This window comes from Lathyrus oleraceus, chromosome 7, assembly GCF_024323335.1.
Source record: "Lathyrus oleraceus cultivar Zhongwan6 chromosome 7, CAAS_Psat_ZW6_1.0, whole genome shotgun sequence".
Taxonomy (NCBI): Eukaryota; Viridiplantae; Streptophyta; class Magnoliopsida; order Fabales; family Fabaceae; genus Lathyrus; species Lathyrus oleraceus.
Window position 1 is genome coordinate 244,240,692 of NC_066585.1, and position 21,390 is coordinate 244,262,081.

The 21,390-nt window shown below is 36.3% G+C and overlaps 1 protein-coding gene across 1 annotated transcript; it reads left to right on the plus strand.

Annotated features, from left to right (window-relative positions):
* The first annotated feature begins 10,704 nt into the window (after positions 1–10,704).
* LOC127103910 (senescence-specific cysteine protease SAG39) lies at positions 10,705–11,882 on the plus strand. Its single transcript, XM_051041145.1, has 2 exons — positions 10,705–11,212; positions 11,296–11,882. Exons 1-2 carry the CDS (start codon positions 10,765–10,767, stop codon positions 11,880–11,882), a joined length of 1,035 nt encoding a protein of 344 aa, XP_050897102.1. The 5' UTR covers positions 10,705–10,764.
* Positions 11,883–21,390: the final 9,508 nt, after the last annotated feature.

Sequence of the window (21,390 nt, forward strand, 5' to 3'; positions counted from 1 at the left end):
TATATATATATTTGTTAGCCAAAAATTGGTAGAAAAAAGGTCAAAATGGCATATATAAAATGTGATAATTGTCTGTCAAAATCTGGTTGAAAACAGGTAGAAATTCTGGTTTATAAACCTGGAAAAAATGTGGTTTAAAACAAAAGCTTCAAAAAATTTCGTATACCTTAGACAGCGCTTTTGTAAAAAGCGTTGTCTAAGGGGGGGATTAGAAAGCGCTTTAGGCAAAAGCGCTGTCTAAGGGGGGGGCTTAGACAGCGCTTTTTGAAAAGCGCTGTCTAAGGTATACCTAAAAAAATTAAAATAGGAGGGTCTTAGAAAGCGCTTTTGGCCAAAGCGCTGTCTAAGGGGGTGGGGCTTAGACAGCGCTTTTCAAAAGCGCTGTCTAAGGTATACCTAAAAAATTTAAAATAAGAGGGTCTTATAAAGCGCTTTTGGCCAAAGCGCTGTCTAAGGGGGGGGCTTAGACAGCGCTTTTAAGATTTAAAAAAGCGCTGTCTAAACCTTTAGCAGCGGAGGTTTAGACAGCGCTTTAAAGCGCTGTCTAAGGCTAAAAAAAGCGCTGTCTAAGGTCTTGTCTGTTGTAGTGTGCATTCCTTTCACAAGTTCTTGACAGGGAGAAGATTGAAAATGGCGTTACTTCTCAGCTTAGGCCAACCAGTTGGGGTATTAGGGCGTCCAAAGTTATATGTCAGCGGTTGAGAGTTTTTCTACCGTTCTGGTATTCTTCTCTTTTTATAACATCAAAATCAGGGCAAAAAGTGGCTTGGTGGCCTTATGCGGTCTTCCAGGGAGAAGATTGTTAAAGCCCCACTCAAAACCTTACGTATACCGGAAAGATAAGTTCCTTAGGGTCTGAGGATGGGATTATGCCTCCATGGTCATGACTAGGGCGACCGGTGCCCCTCGCTTTCCATTGTCTTAGACAAGTGATCTAATGGTTATCATTGGCTTTGACTTTGATGATCTTACCTCAAATGAGCCATGGATAGTTCAAGTATTGAACAATTTTAAGTTTATGAGCTCTCATACCCTAATCATTATAGATCAAGGAGATGATAATGTGATAGATTAATACTTGGGTGAGTATGTGATCGGGAAAAACACTTACTTTAAGGTCGTTTGTGTATTACACTATCTTATATTTTTTTATGACTTTATTGCAGAAAAAATGTCTACAATTCCACTAGTGGAGAGGAATGAGTACCTGGCTAAGAAGAAAGATGAACATCAATCGACGAACAACCCTCTGATTCACCTAGGTGGCCGAATGACATTGGAAGGAAAAAGGCGCAGCAGCTACCAAACCCTGGGTGCTACCCACCCCATTAAAATTGAAAAACAATGAGAGGGTTCTTCCTAGATTCTGAAGGACGGTTATATTATAGTTGTTGGAGAATGCATGGCTAAGGAGAAGTTTTTTCCAGTAAAGTGTTATCCCCCTCAACCTTCTTTCTAGAGTGACCCTATGTTCAATACTATCAGGTTTATCGGGAGTTTCCTCCTTTTTCCTAAGGATTTAATCATTTATTATAATGCATTCATGATAAATCGCCCTTTGAGCTGTCAAGGATAGCCGAAAATCACCTGCTAAGGGGCCTTTTGGTAGAATGGGTCCAGCGGGAGAACTATACTCAAGTCATTGTTGAATTGAAATATATACTTGTAATGGCTCAAGGGAAAATCATCCAACGTTAGAAGACAACAAGGACCTTGATGAAAAAGAAAGAAGATTTAAAGATCTTTTTCAAAATGGTGGTATTATAGGCATGAGCTCACACTGCCGTAGAAAAGAGCCTAAGGGGATCTCTTGAGGTAGCCCTTAACTCTCTATAGAAAGTTTAGGGGGAATTTATGCACTCAATGATGACCTATTGGAAACATATGACCAGTACTTCGAATGGGCGAAGGAGCGGATAACCTTCCTCTATCAAGTGTTAGACTTGAGTCAAATGGACTTGTTCAAGATGGTCGTCGGTGGTCAGTTAGTAGATGAGGAGGAGGTCCCGCTTACTGGTGAGGTTCCCCTAACTTATCTCCAGGCACCAAAAGATTATGTTCACCCTGGGAATACTTTGAAGGACCAATGAGTTTAGGGATTTACTTATTCATGCCTTTAGCGACCTTTTTGTAATGGTGCCACCAAAAAGGGGTTATGTAATTATTTTTCCTTAGAGGTTTTATACTCTTTTTCCCCTATGGGACTATATTGAATGATGTGTTTGTATACTTTCATTTTATTTAAGTGGATTACTTTAAAAGAAGGCTTTTGTTGTTATCCTAGAGAGCAATAGGTTCTGCTTGAGGATGCTAATATTTCCCTTGAGGTGACAAGGATTCCTACGTGAGGATCCAATATGTATGATCGCCTTGAAGGGAGGCAAGGATTCCTTTGTGAGGATCCAACGTGTGTAATCTGAAGGGAAATTGTGATGTTAAACGCAACTAAATACAAATAATTTCCCTTAAGTAGGATGAGAATTAGGATCATTAACTTGTGTGATAGTACCATTGTTATCATAATAGAGATCAATGGGATCGATAATGATAGGGACTATGTCAAGTTCACTAATGAACTTCTTAATCCAAACAACTTCCTTTGTTTCATTTAAGGAAACAATATACTTGGCTTTAGTTGTAGAATCAACAATTATATCCTGCTTTGAACTTTTCCAGCTTACAACGCTGCCATTTAATCAAAACACATAACCAAATTGAAATCTAAAGTCATCCTTATCTGTTTGGAAGCTAGCATCGGTGTATCCAATTACAATGAGCTCTTCCTGACCTCCATAAATAAAGAATGATCCCTTAGTTCTTCTCAAGTACTTGAGGATATTCTTGACAGCAACCTAATGAGCATCATTATGATCATATTGGTACCTACTCGTTGCACTTAAAGCATATGAGACATTTGGTCGAGTACATAACATGACATACATAATAGACCGTATTTTAGATGCATATGGAATCTTATTCATGTGATACCTTTTTTCCTTAGTTGTAGTGGATTGTGTTTTTTATAGACGCATGTCGTGTTGCATTGGTATGAATCCTTTCTTGGAATCATGCATATTAAAGTGTCTCAATATTTTATCTATGCATGTACTCCGACTCATGCCAAGTAGGTTTTATGATCTATCTCTATAGATCTTGATTTTTAATATATAGGTTGTTTCACCCAGGTCCATCATAAAAAAACATTTCCCTCGCCAAGTTTTCACTTTTTTCAAGGTAGTGATAACGTTTATTATGAGTAATATGTCATCTACATATAATATCAAGAAAACGATCATGATCCCACTAAACATCTTGTTGACACAAGGCTTGTCTTCTTTTTTAATGAATCCATATTGTTTTACTATTTCATCAAAATGAAGATTCTAACTTCTAGAAGCTTGCTTTGAATCAATAGATTTATCACTATAAATTGCATATTTGTTGGGCCTCTTGTAGTACTTCAAATCCTTCAGGTTGTGTCATGTACACATCCTCAAGAAGATTCCCATTAATAAATTCAGTCTTGACATCCATCTGCCATATTTTTTATAATCATGATATGCAACTAGAGCAAGTAAAATCCAAACAGATTTGAGCATCGCAAGTGGTGAAAATGTATCATCATAGTCTACACCATGATTTTCTTATAGCCCTTAGAAACCAGTCTAGCCTTACAGGTATGTACCTTACCATCCGTGAGAGTCTTCTTTTTGAAGACCCACTTGCATCCTATAAGACTAACTCCTACATGAGGCTTAACCAAGATCCAAACCTAGTTTATGTACATGAAATCCATTTCATATTTCGTGGCTTCTAGGCACTTCTCATACTCATGACCAATGATGGCCTTGTGGTAGGTTACAGGATCATCTTGATCCATGAGTAATACATCACCTTGATCACTTACGAGATAACCATATCTCTCAAATAAGCATATCTTGTTGGTCTTATTCTACTTGAGCAGGTTGCTCTTTCATAATTGCATGTGTTTTCTGCTCTAATTCCTCCATAGATGTATCAATACTTTGTAATTCTTGAATATCTTCAATATCTAGTTTCTTCCCACTTATTCCTATGGAAATAAAACCCTTTTCTAGGCATACACCAGTCTGAGCAACAAACATTTTTCCCTCAGAAGCATTGTAGAAGTAATATCCTTTAGTTTACTTATGTTACCCCCGCAAAGAAGCATTTATCAGATTTAGGCTCAAGCTTAGTTACCCCAAATCTTCATGAAAGACATGTGTGGTCTCTTGCCACTTCATGTCTCATATGGTGTCTTCTCAATTGTGTTGGATGGAACATGGTCAAGTGTTTAAGCTGATGTCAACAAAAGCATGTCCCCAAAAGGATTTTGGAAGATTACTGTGACTCATCATTGATTGAACCATGTCTAACATGACTATATTTCTTCTCTTATATACATCATTACATTTTTTTGTTCTAAGAGAAGTTAGTTGGATAGAATCCCACACTCTTTCAGATGGTCATCAAACTATAAGCTTAAATATTCACCACCTCGATCAGATCGAATGGTTTTAATATTCTTGCTTATTTGATTTTGTATTTCATTTTTTAACTCTTTAAACTTTTCAAGTGACTCAGATTTGTGTTTCATTAAATACACATAATCATATCTATTGTAATCATTAGTAAATGTGATGAAGTACTGAAAAACCTCCTCTGGTATGTATGAGGGATAAAAGATCACTTATCATTCACCTTTTTCTGTGAATGGGGACTTTGTTATCTTTCCAAGTAAACAAGATATGCACGTCTCATATGATTCATAACCAAAAGAGTTAATATCCCATTTTTATGGAGATTGGAAATGCATTTCTCATTTATGTGGCCTAAGAGACAATACCAAAGGTAAGTTGGATTTAACTCATTAGCTTTTATCCTTTTAGTATTAATTTTATAATAGACATTTCAAGATCAGTGACATATAGTCCATTGTTCATTTGTGCAGTAGCATAGAATACATCATTCAAATAGATAAAGCAACAATTATTTTTTATTGTAAATGAAAAATCAAACTTGTCCAAACAAGAAACATAAATAACATTCCTGCAAATTGCAGGTATATATAATAGAAGTTCTCTAACTGAAATATTAAACCAGCAGGTAAAGTCAATACATAAGTTCTTATGACTAAAGCAACAACTTTTGCTCCCTTACCAACTCATAGATCAACTTCACCTTTTGTCAGTTCTCTACTTCTTTTTAGGCCCTGCGCATTAGTACAAATGTGTAACTACATCTAGTATCCAATACCCATGATGTGAAAGTAAATAAATTTATTTCTATAACAATAATACCTGAAGTTGAAGTCTCTACTATATTCTTCTTATCTTACAGGTACTTTGGGTAGTCTCTCTTCCAGTGTCCAATCTTACCGCGGTAGAAGCAAGTTCCCTCCTTTGTTATACCTCTATCAGGCTTCAAAGTGCGACTAGTAGGTTTGGTCCTAACAACTTCTTTTACATTCCCTTTACTACAATGTTTATTGGGCCTTTTGTTTGGCTTCTTAAAGTTTCCATTATTAACCATCAAAAGGGCCTTCCCTTTTGAATTCATATTCTGCTCAGCAGTTCTTAACATACCTTGCAGCTCTAGTAGAGTTTTGTCCAAATCATTCATATTTAAGTTTAGGACAAGCAAACTCATTTCCGAGGGAAAAACCCAATCTCTCAAGGTTCTCCACATACCTAATCATCTTGAGCACATGGAGACCTAGAGGGGTTCCCTCAAATAGATTTCCTTGAAAAAAGGGCTTTGGAAACTTCAAATCTCTCATACCTAGCCTGCTTTTAATAGAGCATATTTAGGTGTTCGATCATATTGCACATTGTCATGTTCTCATGTTACTTTTTCACCTCAAAGTTCATGGTAGACAACACGAGGCAGACAATTTCATTGGCATCATCAACATGCTTCTTATAAGCATCTCTTTCACCCTTAGGAGCATAAGCAATAGGTTCCTCTTCAGGAAGAGGTGTCTCTAAGACGTTCGGCTTTTTCACATGCTTGAGGATAATCCTCAAGTTTCACTGTCAATCCTTAAAATTTGTCCCAGACAAATTTTCCTTGTCAATGATTGATTACAAAATGTTGTTTGTTGTGTTTGTTGACATGGTAATCTACATATAAAAATGTGAAGATATATATATCATTAAAAACAACATATTCAATTAGGCATTTAATTAAATATGCTTCAACCATTTTAGTCAAACCAAATTACCATCGACATTTGATTCAGAAAATCCCATTGGAAGATCTTTTAGTGGATCGAGATCCACATTTTACTTTGTTTCAAGTGAGTAGTGGGATGATTACCCCAAAACTTAGTTATTTAGGTTGGAACTCCTTCTAATTGTATATAATACAATTCTTGAATATTATTAGTTGGATAAATAGTTCTTTATTCTAATCCATCATATGGATTGTTCCCAACTCTTGCTTCTAAAGGCATATAATCTTATTATAATTAGTTTAGTTAAGTTTAACCCAAGTTTTAGTAATTGGATATTATGTTTATCCCATCGCACCTTATTAATATAAAATGTGCACCTTGTAACACCCTAAACCCCAAAACTTATATATAAAGGATTTCTCGACAACTTAAGTTGTTATCAACGATAACCCTTTGTGATACGGTGAACTGACTTTGTGTTTTTGCTTTGAAAAGCAATGTTGCGGATAGCAAGAGTCGCCACCGACTTTTCTTTTATCCAATAAGGAAAGGCGGAAAAGAACAGGAAAGACCTTGATTAGATTTTGAGTTCGGGAGGTACATTATACAAAGGGAAGGTGTTAGCACCCTTTGTATCCATGGTTATCCATGGGCTCTTAATTGCTTAACTCACTTACGTTTTCCTTGTTTGAGAAAGTGTTTGAGAAATGTGGTGTGTTTAGAAAATATTTTGAAATGAGAGTTTAACTTTGTAATGATTCTTGTACGAATGTATACAAAGTGTTTATCTCGTTTGATTTTGAAAGATGTTTAGAAAAATATAACTCGGCGATGATTCTGGTGCGAATGTATACCAAGTGGTGATTTTCTAAAAGATGTTTTGAAAAGTGTGAGGTGTGAAAAGTATTTTAAGCTGTGAGCAAGCATTTAAGAGTTATACCTAACCAAGGTCTTTATAGGTATTTCCTATCCTTAGGAGGGTAAAACTGTCCTTACTATTGAGAAGTAAGTAGTCTTATCCTTTGGATGTAAAGGGACATCGTGGGGTCGTCGATTGGTCATAGAAGGCAACATTTGTAAGGATACCTTAGCATTCAAAGAGACGATCATCATTTAATCGTAGGCTACAAAGAAGGGTCATCGAGGGACAAAGTCATATATTCGAAGGCAACGTTCGAGGGACAAGGTCATATATTCGAAGGCAACGTTCGAGGGACAAGGTCATATATTCGAAGGTAACGTTCGAGGGACTATGATTTATCATGTAGGGACATTGACCTTTTGATCGAAGGGACTATGACTTATCTGTTTAGGGATGATGATGATTTAATCGAAAGGGTCTTTGCTAAGGGTATCCCCACATTCGCGGGACATGACCGTAATATCGTAAGGCAACAAAGAGAGGGTTACCCTAGAGGTGCAAGTGTGGAAATGATTGGATTCGGATATATTATCTTGAATTAATTTATCTAAGTTCGATTATTTATCTTTCCATGCAATCCTATTAGCATACATCTAGACAGTTATATTCACAGTATGGAAAAATTAAAGTGCGAAAAATAAGACTACGCTATTACATGGCTTCGGGATGGGGGTACATAATTTAAAAGGGGATATAAAATATCTAAATCTTAATTAACGAGTACAAAATTAAAAGGGCATAGAAAGTTCATGACAAATGAAATAAATAAACTAAATTTAAGAATGAATTAAGAATATTTTTAGTCTATAATAATAGAAACTTTTTTTTATGAATTTATGGAAAAACTTAGACTAAATTGATAGAAATTTTAAAAGAAAAGAGAAAAAAAATATAATTAGTTTTTTATTATTCAAAATAGCCCATTTTAATTAATTAAGTGATATATGAAAATTTAATTAATAAACTAGATTAAATTATATCCTAGTTTAAATAACCAATATAATATATTAATTAGAAAATTAATTAATGGATTTTATTTTAATAATAGAAAAATAATGGTGAATTAATCATAGTGGAAAGGGATTAAACATACTAAAAAACCTGAAAAGCTAAAAAATAGGACCTCTACGTTGCAGTGAGTGGGGAGCTACCAACAAGCCATGTTGGTTCATTCGTTATTTATTCGCCTTCATTAAAACATATATTAATTCTACACGCCACCATGCATGTTGTTTCTTTCATGTGAATACAACAAACCTGTAACTTCATCTTATATCAAACCACACACATAAAATAAGATCATATGTAATCATCAGGCAATAATAAAAATAGCCATGCACAAATCAAGAAGCTTATATTATTTTACTCATGTATTAGTTCTCTTTACTGCAAGTGATAATGATAAAACAAACCTTACACATACATGTTAAAGACAACCAAGGATTTATATTATCACCATTATATCATCATCATTATTATGTAATAACAACATGTGAAATAAACATAATCATGCTAGAAACAACACTCATATAATAATAATAATAATTAAATGGCAGATATAATTCTTTAATCATGCCAACAAAATTTCTCCAACATGACATATCAATAACAGATGCATACTTGAATAAAGCAATATCAACATCCACCAAACTATGAATACATCATCTCAATATATATATTAAACCAATATTATTCATGCATGAATTAAGGAGTATTGCAAGGTAATCATGTTGGATGCAAATTCCATAATGAACACTTACTAGGGATTTGAGTGCTTTATGGTTGCTTCTCTTTTCCCTGCCCGTGAATCTTCTCGCTTCTGCCTTGCCTTGTGTATCTTCTTCTGCTGTATCTCTCCTCTTTTTCCGTCTTCCCCCTCTAGCTGCAGCCATATGAAGTATTTATAATGGTGTGGATTAGGGTTTAACCCTGCTAAATATTTGGATCCCTTCCTATAATTTAGGAGAGTTAGCTATAATGGTGTGGACTAGGGTTTAACCTTGCTATCTATTATTATAAATAAATATTTATTAAATACAACTATTATTATAAATAATGAATAAATGGAACATGAGTCACTAAATTATAAAAAATAGTTATTATAATTTAATGAGCTTTAACAAATAAAATTAATTTAAAATTTTAATTATACAATTAAAATTCAAATCTATTTTTATTTATCATTAAATTAAAACTATTTTATTTATATATATAAAATTTATTTATATCATACAGATAACCAAAATCATTATTATTTTTTATATCTGTATCACATAATAAATAAATTAAAATTTATAATTTATATGAGAATGTATGCTAATGAATGAATGCAAATGTGAAATGAATGCCATGCATGAATCAATTTATCATAAAAATTAACAGGCAAATTTTGGGGTATGACAGCTGTCCCTGTTCAATATTCTTAAACCGAGAGAATTAGAATGGTATGTACGCCATTCGTGATCTGGAGGTGGAAGATTATTGAACACTTAGAATGCCCCAAAAATTTGCACTTGTTAATTAAAAGATAGTCTTGGTGGAGATGGGCTTAAAGATGCCAGCCAGAAAGTTTGATGATGAGAGCTTCAGAGTGCGTCGTGCATTAGACCATATCTGAAGACATGGGTGTCACACTGGGTCGTACGCTAGACCGTATAATGAGTCATCCATTAGGTGATATTAGGGTGAGCTGAACCTGATGAGATAAGGATCAGAATGGGTCATACGCTAGACCGTATCTGAGTAGCAGAGTGACCCGTCCGTTAGGCTATATCTGGAGAAATAAAGATCAGAATGGATCGTACGCTAGATCGTATCTGAGTAGTAGAATGAGCCGCCCGTTACGATGTATCTGCCGATAAAAAGTAGTTGTACGCTAGACTACATTTCAGAATGTACCGTACGCTAGGTAGTATCTGATGAGAAGTGCCAGACTGGGTCGTACGCTAGACCGTATCTGAGTTGCAGAATGAGCTGTCAATTAGGCTGTATCTGAGGATAAAAGATCATAATGGATCATACGCTAGATCGTATCTGAGTAGCAGAATGAGCCGTCCTTTAGGCTGTATCTGATGATAAAAGGGGTAGTCATACGCTAGACTACATTTCAGAATGTACCGTACGCTAGGTAGTATCTGAGGGGATGAATATCCAAATGGGTCGTACGCTAGACCGTATTGGAACAGTTGAAGGAACCATACATTAGGCTGAATCAGAATGAGCCGTACGTTAGGCTATATCTGATAATATATGGATAAAATTCAAATAATGAATTTCCCATAACTTCAACTCCAAATATTACTTGCCCGTGTATATGACTAATACTATATTGATTTTGTGTAAGTTGTTCGCTATTCTGTTTTCTTACCTTAATTAAATAGTTTAATGAGTTTTAACCAAACTGAAAATCCCCTTAGACAGAACAAAAGCTACCATGTTCTTTAAATAATAATATAAAATAACTAAATAAACTAAAAAAACAATGCAATATGCCGTGGCCGCAAATTCAGATTAATTTGAAGTTTTTTTTATATCTATATAAACCACCACTTCCATTTTATTTCAATTCATATCAATTTACATTTCTTTCTCCAACACATAAACATACACACCTCAACTCAACAAGGCTTTCTTTGATAACAACAAAATGGTTTCTAACAACCAAAAACAATACATGTGTGTTCTGTTCCTCATCCTTGCTCTCAATATCACCAATGTAATGTCCCGAAAGCTGCAACAATCAACATCATCACCATCCTTAGAAGAAAGACACGAGCAATGGATGACAGAATATAGCAAAGTGTATAATGATGATGCTGAGAAAGACAAACGTTTCATGATATTCAAGGACAATGTTGAATTCATTGAATCATTCAATGATGCCAACAACAAACCTTACAAACTAAGTGTTAATCACCTTGCTGATTTGACTCTTGACGAATTTAAAGCTTCTCGTAATGGTTACAAAAAGAGGTCTTCTACTACTGAGTTAACTTCAACATCATTTATGTATGAAGATGTTACTTCTATTCCAGCATCTGTAGATTGGAGGGTAAAAGGAGCTGTTACTCCAATCAAGGACCAAGGTCAATGTGGTAAGTAACATAAACAATGAACAATATTTTACTAGATATTATTTGTTTCGAATAATTAATGTTTGTTTTGAAAATGAATCAAGGGAGTTGCTGGGCATTTTCAACTGTTGCTGCAACTGAAGGTATCAACCAAATAACAACAGGTAAACTAGTATCTCTCTCAGAACAAGAGCTAGTTGATTGTGACACAAAAGGTGAAGACCAAGGTTGTGAAGGAGGTTTAATGGAAGATGGTTTTGAATTTATCATTAAAAATGGTGGAATCACAAGTGAGACTAACTATCCTTATAAAGCAACTGATGGAAGTTGTAACACTGCAACAACCGTTCCTGTTGCTAAGATTAAAGGATACGAGAAAGTTCCGGTTAACAGTGAGGATGCACTTCTCAAAGCTGTGGCTAACCAACCAATATCAGTTTCTATTGATGCTAGTGATTCAAGTTTCATGTTTTATTCGCATGGAATTTATACAGGAGAATGCGGAACTGAGTTAGATCATGGCGTTACTGCTGTTGGTTATGGAAGTGCAAATGGTACTGACTATTGGTTGGTTAAGAATTCATGGGGAACAGTGTGGGGTGAGAAAGGATACATTAGGATGCAAAGAGGTATAGCTGCTAAGGAAGGCTTGTGTGGCATTGCCATGGATTCTTCATTTCCAACTGCTTAATTAACAACTCCAATTATGTATAGATTCAATCTCGATCATGCTTGTATTTTCCTTTTCTATATGAAATTATACATTCATACATGTAAACTTATATTTTGAAAACATTAATACATTAATATGAAATCTATATAGTTGTGTTATTTAAACAAAGGATAGACACACTACACGATTGCATCGATAACAACAACAAATCCAAAACTTATCTTATTAAGTATCATCAGTTATGTGAATCAACTTTTATTATAATGTTCTATTTATGATTATATTTCTATCCAAATCATTAATCTCTAGATCTTTCATAATAATTTCTCTTATTGTTTTTGTAGGTTTTTCTCTGTCTCTAATGGTTTGACTCATCTTCATTTCATCTACTCTCTTTATTTTTGAAACTACATGTCTTCTCTCTATAAACTCAAATCAACTAAATATATTTTCCACCATATCTTCTACTATAAATTTTAGGGGAAAATATGGGTGAGAAAAGTCTAGAAAGGAGGGATGAATAGACATTTCTTTAAAACTTATTTCGGAAAGATTTTCTCAAAAATCATAATTTTTATAAAATTGGACTGCGGAAATTTTATTGCATATACGTTGGATTTGTACGACGAGTTACTCAATTTTTAGATAATAAAATAAAATATAGAACTATGAACAACCTAGCTAATCAATGTATTAATCAACTTAAAAACAAAAATTAACAGCTTCAATGTGAATGTTTCCTAATCTTAAGAGGAATCGATAATGAAAATAGATGCTAAATGTTTCAACGTCCAAGATTTTGCGTCCCTGGATTCTAACAAGGAGAAGGTCACTTCTTTTCGCTGGAAAATCAGGCTTTCCAACATTGGACATCAGAACGATGTGATTTTTGAACTACGTTATGAAGGGGAGATGGCCAATATAACAATCTTTGATGGCTCGCCCACCCCCTATTTCTACCTGCATCTCCATGACATTCATGATTTAGGAGTTTTGATACCTTTCACACCATTTGAAGTCGAGTTTCTAGTGATTGAAAATGGCGTTACTTCTCAGCTTATGCCAACCAGTTGGGGTATTAGGGCGTCCAAAGTTATATGTCATCGGTTGAGAGTTTTTTCTACTGTTCTGGTATTCTTCTCTTTTTATAGCATCAAAATCAAGGCAAAAAGTGGCTTGGTGGCCTTATACGGTCTTCCAGGGAGAAGATTGTTAAAGCCCCACTCAAAACCTTACGCATACTGGAAAGATAAGTTCCTGAGGGTCTGAGGGTGGGATTACGCCTCCATGGTCATGACTAGGGCGACCGGTGCCCCTCGCTTTCCATTGTCTTGGACAAGTGATCTAATGGTTATCATTGGCTTTGACTTTGATGATCTTACCTCAAATGAGCCATAGATAGTTCAAGTATTGAACAATTTTAAGTTTATAAGCTCTCATACCCTAATCATTATAGATCAAGGAGATGATAGTGTGATAGATTAATACTTGGGTGAGTATGTGATCGGGAAAAACACTTACTTTAAGGTCGTTTGTGTATTACACTATCTTATATTTTTTATGACTTTATTGCAGAAAAAATGTCTACAATTCCACTAGTGGAGAGGAATGAGTACCTGGTTAAGAAGAAAGATGAACATCAATCGACGAACAACCCTCTGATTCACCTAGGTGGCCGAATGACATTGGAAGGAAAAAGGCGCAGCGGCTACCAAACCCTGGGTGCTACCCACCCCATTAAAATTGAAAAACAATGAGAGGGTCCTTCCTAGATTCTGAAGGACGGTTATATTATGGTTGTTGGAGAAGGCATGGCTAAGGAGAAGTTTTTTCCAGTAAAGTGTTATCCCCCTCAACCTTCTTTCTAGAGTGACCCTATGTTCAATACTATCAAGTTTATCGGGTTTCCTCCTTTTTCCTAAGGATTTAATCATTTATTATAATGCATTCATGATGAGTCGCCCTTTGAGCTGTCAAGGATAGCCGAAAATCACCTGCTCAGGGGCCTTTTGGTAGAATGGGTCCAGCGGGAGAACTATACTCAAGTCATTGTTGAATTGAAATATATACTTGAAATGGCTCAAGGGATAATCATCCAACGTTAGAAGACAACAAGGACCTTGATGAAAAAGAAAGAAGATTTAAAGATCTTGAAATTCTGGTGTAGTCAGAGTTCAGATGTTCTACTCCAAGTAATGACATCTGATCCAACATTGTTACTAATACAGCAAGACAGTTATACAAATTAAAACCCAGTACTGATATGCACACATTCACAGATGTCACGACATCTGCTACTATATCACCATAGAATGGAAGAACACCCAGTTCTGTCCATCTGGTACAAGGACACAGCAGAGATCAACATTGGATGTTATGACATCCAATTCTGCGCAGACAAGAATGATGCAGAACTTAAATTTAAAGTGTAGTAAATAACACAAGGAATTGTTTACCTAGTTCGGTGTCACACACACCTACGTCTGGGGGCTACCAAGCCAGGGAGGAAATCCACTATTAGCAGTATTAATTCAGGCCTTAAACCACCTGTTTAATCCTATCACTTAATACCTACCCAATGCAATTTCAATCTAAACTAAGACCAGAGTTCCTACTCACTCCCCCTCAATCACCTCAGTGATTACAACCTTTAATTAAGTTTAAAGACAATGGTGAAGTAATACTTCAAACAACTCTTGATTGTGCTTAACAGCTTTAATCAAGATACACAACACTCACGCTTAAAAGCTTAGAGTGACACAACACTTACAACTCAATGAACACCCTAGTCCAATGCAATCATCTAGGTGATAATTGCTTGGCTCACAAGATACACCTATTACAAGACACACATAAAATACAGCAGTGAAGAGTACTGGAACAATGAATGCTTCACGCTCAAAACCCCTAAGTTCTGAAAGAAGGATTGCCATCCATTTATATTGCAGCACTTGGGCCTTGTACTTGTATTTCCTAAAATTAAGGTTAAGCAAGTTAACCTAATTTCCACATATTAGGGTGCTAACAAATAGGCTATTTGTTAGATTCATTAATTGTAGCTCAGTTGTTAGTTTCCTGGATTTTAGCTCAGCTGTTGGATTCCTGAAAAATAGCCTGAGAAAAATACTGAAACAAAAAAACTAACCACCCTACATTTTAGCATATGCTGTCAGGAATGAATGTCACAACATTCAGCTTGACGTCCAGAACATAGGCCATATGCTAACTCTGTTATTCTCCTGAAAACCAATCTGAAAGAAATACTGAGCTGTAATAAATACTGAACTATACCAGAAAAACTCACTGGCCTATAAGTCAGTATCTGCTGTCAGGAATGAATGTCATAACATTCAGTTTGACATCCAGACAATAGGCTATGTGCTAGGTCTGTTATTCTCCTGAAAAACAGCCTGAGATAAATACTGAACCATAACAGAAAAACCAACTAGCCTATAGTTCAGTATCTGCTGTCAGGGATGAATTTCATAACATCCAGTTTGACATTCAGTAAGTCCTGTATTGAGTGACTGTCATAACATAACAAAAAATCAGCCTGTTGTTAGTTTCCTGAAAATCAGCCTGAGATAAATAACAGAAAAACTAACTGGCCTGTCAGGAATGAATGTCATAACATTCAGTTTGACATTCAGAGAATGCTGTCATGAATGACTGTCATAACAGAACAGAAAATCAGCCTGAACTAAATACTGAACTATAACAGAAAAACTGATTAGTCTATAATTCAGTATCTGCTGTCAGGGATGAATGTCATAACATCCAGTTTGACATTCAGTAAATCATGTATTAGCTAATCCTGCAGCATACTACTTAAGCATGTCATGACATCAGTCAAGCCATCTAAGTACAGTAACTATTTTAACACAAAATGCAGCCAATCAAAAACATCTACAAACTCCCCCTTTGGCAAATTTTTGGCTAAAACAACTTGGCATCACAACAGAGTTCACAGCAGCGGAAAGCACACATCCAAGCAGAGAATCAAGTTAGCTAATACACTAATCACACATAGAAGATAAACTTCACACAGCAGCAGCACATAGAAGATTGCAAACAGCAGCATAACCTCTTGTTTTAGAGGACCTTCATCTTCACAGAAATCTGTTGTCCTGGGGTACATTTGTTACTCCCCCTTTTTGTCAAAAATGTTGCCAAAGCAACACTTAATATTACAGACCAACAAAAATAAAATTACAAGCAAATTTCAAAAACACACACTTGATTTTATTTCACAGTTTCAATCAAGAATACACACTCTTTATCTTGCTTTACAGCTTTGATCAAGACTACACCCACTTGATCTTGCTTCACAGCTTTGATCAAGTAGACACACACTCTTGCTTCACAGCTTTAGAGTGACGAATTTCAGCCACAAATCAGATCTTCAATCAAACACAGATTGCCATTAAGTGTGCAATCACAAAACACCAGACACTCACACTGAATGTTTTGTGTACAGGATGTCATGACATCGGGTCTGACATCCTGGAAAAATCTTGCACAATTCCATAATTCCTTTTATAACTTCCAGCAGGTACAATCATATCAGATGCCATGACTTTGTGTATGACTTCTTGAAACACTCTTGCATGAACATGTTCTTGAACTCCAGCAGGTACATATCATATCAGATGCCATGACCTTGTGTATGACATTCTGAAACAAGTACTGCATGAACATGTTTTTGAACTCCAGCAGGTACATAGGATATCTTATGTTAAGACATCACACATAACATCTTGTGAACACTCTTTGTTTTTACCAAAATTGCTCCCCCTTTGGCAAATATTGGCTAAAACATATATCTTTCCTTTTTGTTCACAAGGTAAACTATCAGCAATTAAACAACATAACAATAGTTTAAACAGCAACAAAAGCAACACAATTACTAGCTTTATAGTTACTAGTAATACACACATGCACAAGGGTACTTCTCCTCCCCCTAAATCTGTGCAACAACAACATAATTACTAGTTAAGGATGCAACTAGTAAGACACACACACACACAGGCTCATTCTAATATATCATAATGAGACACACCACATCCATATTTCCTTATGACTGTAAGTTTCAGAAGGAAATAACAATATTGTCCAAGGCAATGTCATGACATCCGGTCAGACATTTTTCCGCTCACTCAGCCTTGACACACACCACATCATCTCAATAACTAACAAGGTGCCATACCTTGTTATCTGAGAACACATAGACCACAAGCTTGATGATTACTTGCAGCACAAAGATAGAACTCCCCCTGTCATGAACAACCAACTCTCCTCTTGAAGCTTGGAGATCACACATGAACATATCCAACACCTCAAAGTTAGACCTTCACATACTTCCTGATTCAAAGAGAACCCAGACCACTTGATGTATGGAAAACATAAGACGCATCTTCATGTCTTCAAGAGCACACCCTCTGTTCAACCCTCTTGGCTGAACACATCCATACTCTGTGTCAATCTCTCTTCTAACCAGAACAGAAAACCACTTCACAAAATGTTCTAACATTAGTTAGGACATCCTTCACAACATAACAAAGAACACCATCTGATAATCTTCAGATATCACTGAGTCACCAGCTTGATCCAAAAGAAACCAGACACAAATTGGGACATATACATTCTCATCCCATTACAAAAGATAATCTTCCATAGATAGCTCAGAACTCCTACCACAAGCTCCAAGAGATGAATAGAAAACACCTCCTTTTGTCTTCAACTTACTACTTTTCTGCTCAAAAGTAATTTGTCTCAGACTTTCCTCAAGAATAATCAGCTGCCATATGTTGATTATCTTGATTCTTCGAACTCACTTCTGAGATAGACCAAATGCCACTGGTTGATTACCTCCTTCGTGAATCCTCATATGAAAAAGTCAAATGCCACTTTTTGACCTCTCCAAGTTTATCAGACTTCTCCCAAAGATATTCTGACCTTCCAAGTGAGACTTGAACTTTAAGCTACATGTTAAACAAAACTTAGATTCTCTAAGACATGAACATGTAACATCTTCTCCATCCAACAACTCCAAAGAACTGCAATGAGAACGATCTTTTTGAAGTACCCAATCTACAACTCTGTAGACCCTTCTATCTTAGGTTGATGTGTCACTTCACCAACTAAGATTCTGATGTTGAACCAAATGTCACAACATTGTGTTTCAACATCTAGCTGTTGAATTCAGCTCCTTCTTCTGCCACTTGAAAGAACTTCCTCCCTACACAGAACAAGAGTTCAACGCTCTCATAGACTTGATTGTGGAACCAAGTTTGAGTAAACAACCTCCATCCTACAGGTTTGCAGTTAAGTCATCCAAGCTCACACCTTGATGAATCCCTGCTTCTTCTCCAAAGACATCAGACACTCTGATGCATGAGTCTTCAGAAGGACCAGTTAGAGACTAACCCTTCAGTTATACCAAGGATTCCACTTCCTAAAGCAAGGTTGTTTCCATGATGTCAAGAATGCTGCCACTTGTTCTTAACTCCACAGTGTGCATTAGCCAATGCACTTCCTTACCTAGATCAGAAATAAACTGATCCAAGTAACCACCATCAAGACTATGATGTCTTCTTCTTCTTGTACACACCAAGGCTGAACATGTTTCTTTCCAGGAAACCTTTTCAGAGATCATATGCTTTTGCTGCCACCAAAGAGATAGATCATAAACCAATGTACTATCCTTCCTGTGATTCTGCACAGGGTCTTGAAGAAGAGATGTTCCAACATCTTTAAGAACATCAGTTATCTGGAGCTCCAAGGATAATCAATTAAATACTTGTACTTGGCACAAGTAGACATTGATCTTAAATCCTTTCCCAATTATCCTTTCAGATACTTCCACCATAAGAATACTTTGAAAATACTCTTCTTGTGTCAACATCTTCTGCTTGCAAGCACCTCAATAGTTTTGAGAATCTTTCTAGATTAGATTCACCCTTAGGAATAAGAGAGATGAATCCTTCCTTGCAAATGTGTCACACAACAACCAGAACCCATGTGACACAGGTCAACAGCCAACCAGACCCTAGGCTGACCAAACGTGAGGAGGTTAACCAAAACTCCCCCTCAAATTAACAATCATGGAAACTCAACACCAATATCCATGCATTATACACAAATGTCTCAACATGACATACACCATCCCTACCAGTGGCAACTAAATCTATGAGTTATACCTATACATACTCCAATCACACCAATCAGACTCCAGCTGACCATAAGTACTAGGAAAAAAACAGCACCAGTCAATAGTAGATATGCATTGCCAGAGCATACTACCTCAACCAACCTCTGAATCTTCATATTCTCACTCCTTGAAAGAACTGCCACTTCTGAGCGTGGTGTTTGAATAATAAGATTCATGGTCCCAATCCTCTTAAATGAAATAGCAATCAGGTTACCCCATTATTGACTTCTAACAACCAGAGGACTTGTCTTCCAACACACCATAGTACTTCAGGGAACAACTATCCAACCCTGATCAATCTACAGGAATAAGACAAACAGCAGGAAATTGCACAATGTCACATCTCAACCAGCTCCACTTCTAGAGATCAGACTTCTAAAAGTGACCTTCTTGAGCACACACACAGTTGACCCTACCCTTGTCAACTTAGCACACACAAATGTCTCCTCTTCCAGGTCAGGAGTAGGTTCCAAGCAAAAGTATCCCTTTGTTTGACACCTAAAAACATCTGCTCTTCAACCAGTAGCTGCATACTTGTTGAACAACATGTTCTAACATCACATAGAACATTAGTTCCACCTCCTTATAACAAACCCTCCTTGAAAGTCTTCAAGGTCTTCATATACACTACCCAAGAGAGTAAAAGAATCAGTGATCAGATGATTCTTACCATGATGAGTGGACTTGAGGAGACTCAAGTATCTTTGACATCTTCAGTAGATTATGATGAAATCTTGAACACAGCAGCCTTTCATCCACATGAGGGGAAACTACATCAGAGTTTGAGTTTTGCCAGGTATTATGCAGCGGAAATCATAATACAACTCAACCTATGAACACACACTTCACCAGATCAGCCTCTAAGAACATACCAAGTTTGAATATGATTCAATACTAGCACAATTGTTCCACACAAAAGCCAATTGCCAACCTCCAGAGACAGGTACACACAGTTCCTGTCATGAATAGTCCATCCACCTACTTCAAGGGACCATTCAGGGAAATCACAGAACCTTCCACAGGTTCCAACATCAGTACTAACATAACTCCTTGCAAGATACCAGAAAGTATCACCCATGGATCTCATCCAGAAACAGAACAGGATGCCTGCTCTAATACCAATTGAAATTTTGGTGTAGTCAGAGTTCAGATGTTCTACTCCAAGTAATGACATCTGATCCAACATTGTTACTAATACAACAAGACAGTTATACAAATTAAAACCCAGTATTGATATGCACACATTCACAGATGTCACGACATCTGCTACTATATGACCATAGAATGGAAGAACACCCAGTTTTGGCCATCTGGTACAAGGACACAGCAGAGATCAACATTGGATGTTATGATATCCAATTCTGCGTAGACAAGAATGATGCAGAACTTAAATTTAAAGTGCAGTAAATAACACAAGGAATTGTTTACCCAGTTCGGTGTCACACACACCTACGTCTGGAGGCTACCAAGCCAGGGAGGAAATCCACTATTAGCAGTATTAATTCAGGCCTTAAACCACCTGTTTAATCCTATCACTTAATACCTACCCAATGCGATTTCAATCTAAACTAAGACCAGAGTTCCTACTCACTCCCCCTCAATCACCTCAGTGATTACAACCTTTAATTAAGTTTAAAGACAATGGTGAAGTAATACTTCAAACAACTCTTGATTGTGCTTAACAGCTTTAATCAAGATACACAACACTCACGCTTAAAAGCTTAGAGTGACACAACACTTACAACTCAATGAACACCCTAGTCCAATGCAATCATCTAGGTGATAATTGTTTGGCTCACAAGATACACCTAATACAAGACACACATAAAATACAGCAGTGAAGAGTACTGGGACAATGAATGCTTCACGCTCAAAACCCCAAAGTTCTGAAAGAAGGATTGTCATCCATTTATATTACAGCACTTGGGCCTTGTACTTGTATTTCCTAAAATTAAGGTTAAGCAAGTTAACCTAATTTCCACATATTAGGGTGCTAACAAATAGGCTATTTGTTAGGTTCATTAATTGTAGCTCAGTTGTTAGTTTCCTGGATTTTAGCTCAGCTGTTGGATTCCTGAAAAATACTGAAACAGAAAAACTAACCATCCTACATTTTAGCATATGCTGTCAGGAATGAATCTCACAACATTCAGCTTTACGTCCAGAACATAGGCCATATGCTAACTCTGTTATTCTCCTGAAAACCAGTCTGAAAGAAATACTGAGCTGTAATAAATACTGAACTATACCAGAAAAACTCACTGGCCTATAAGTCAGTATCTGTTGTCAGGAATGAATGTCATAACATTCAGTTTG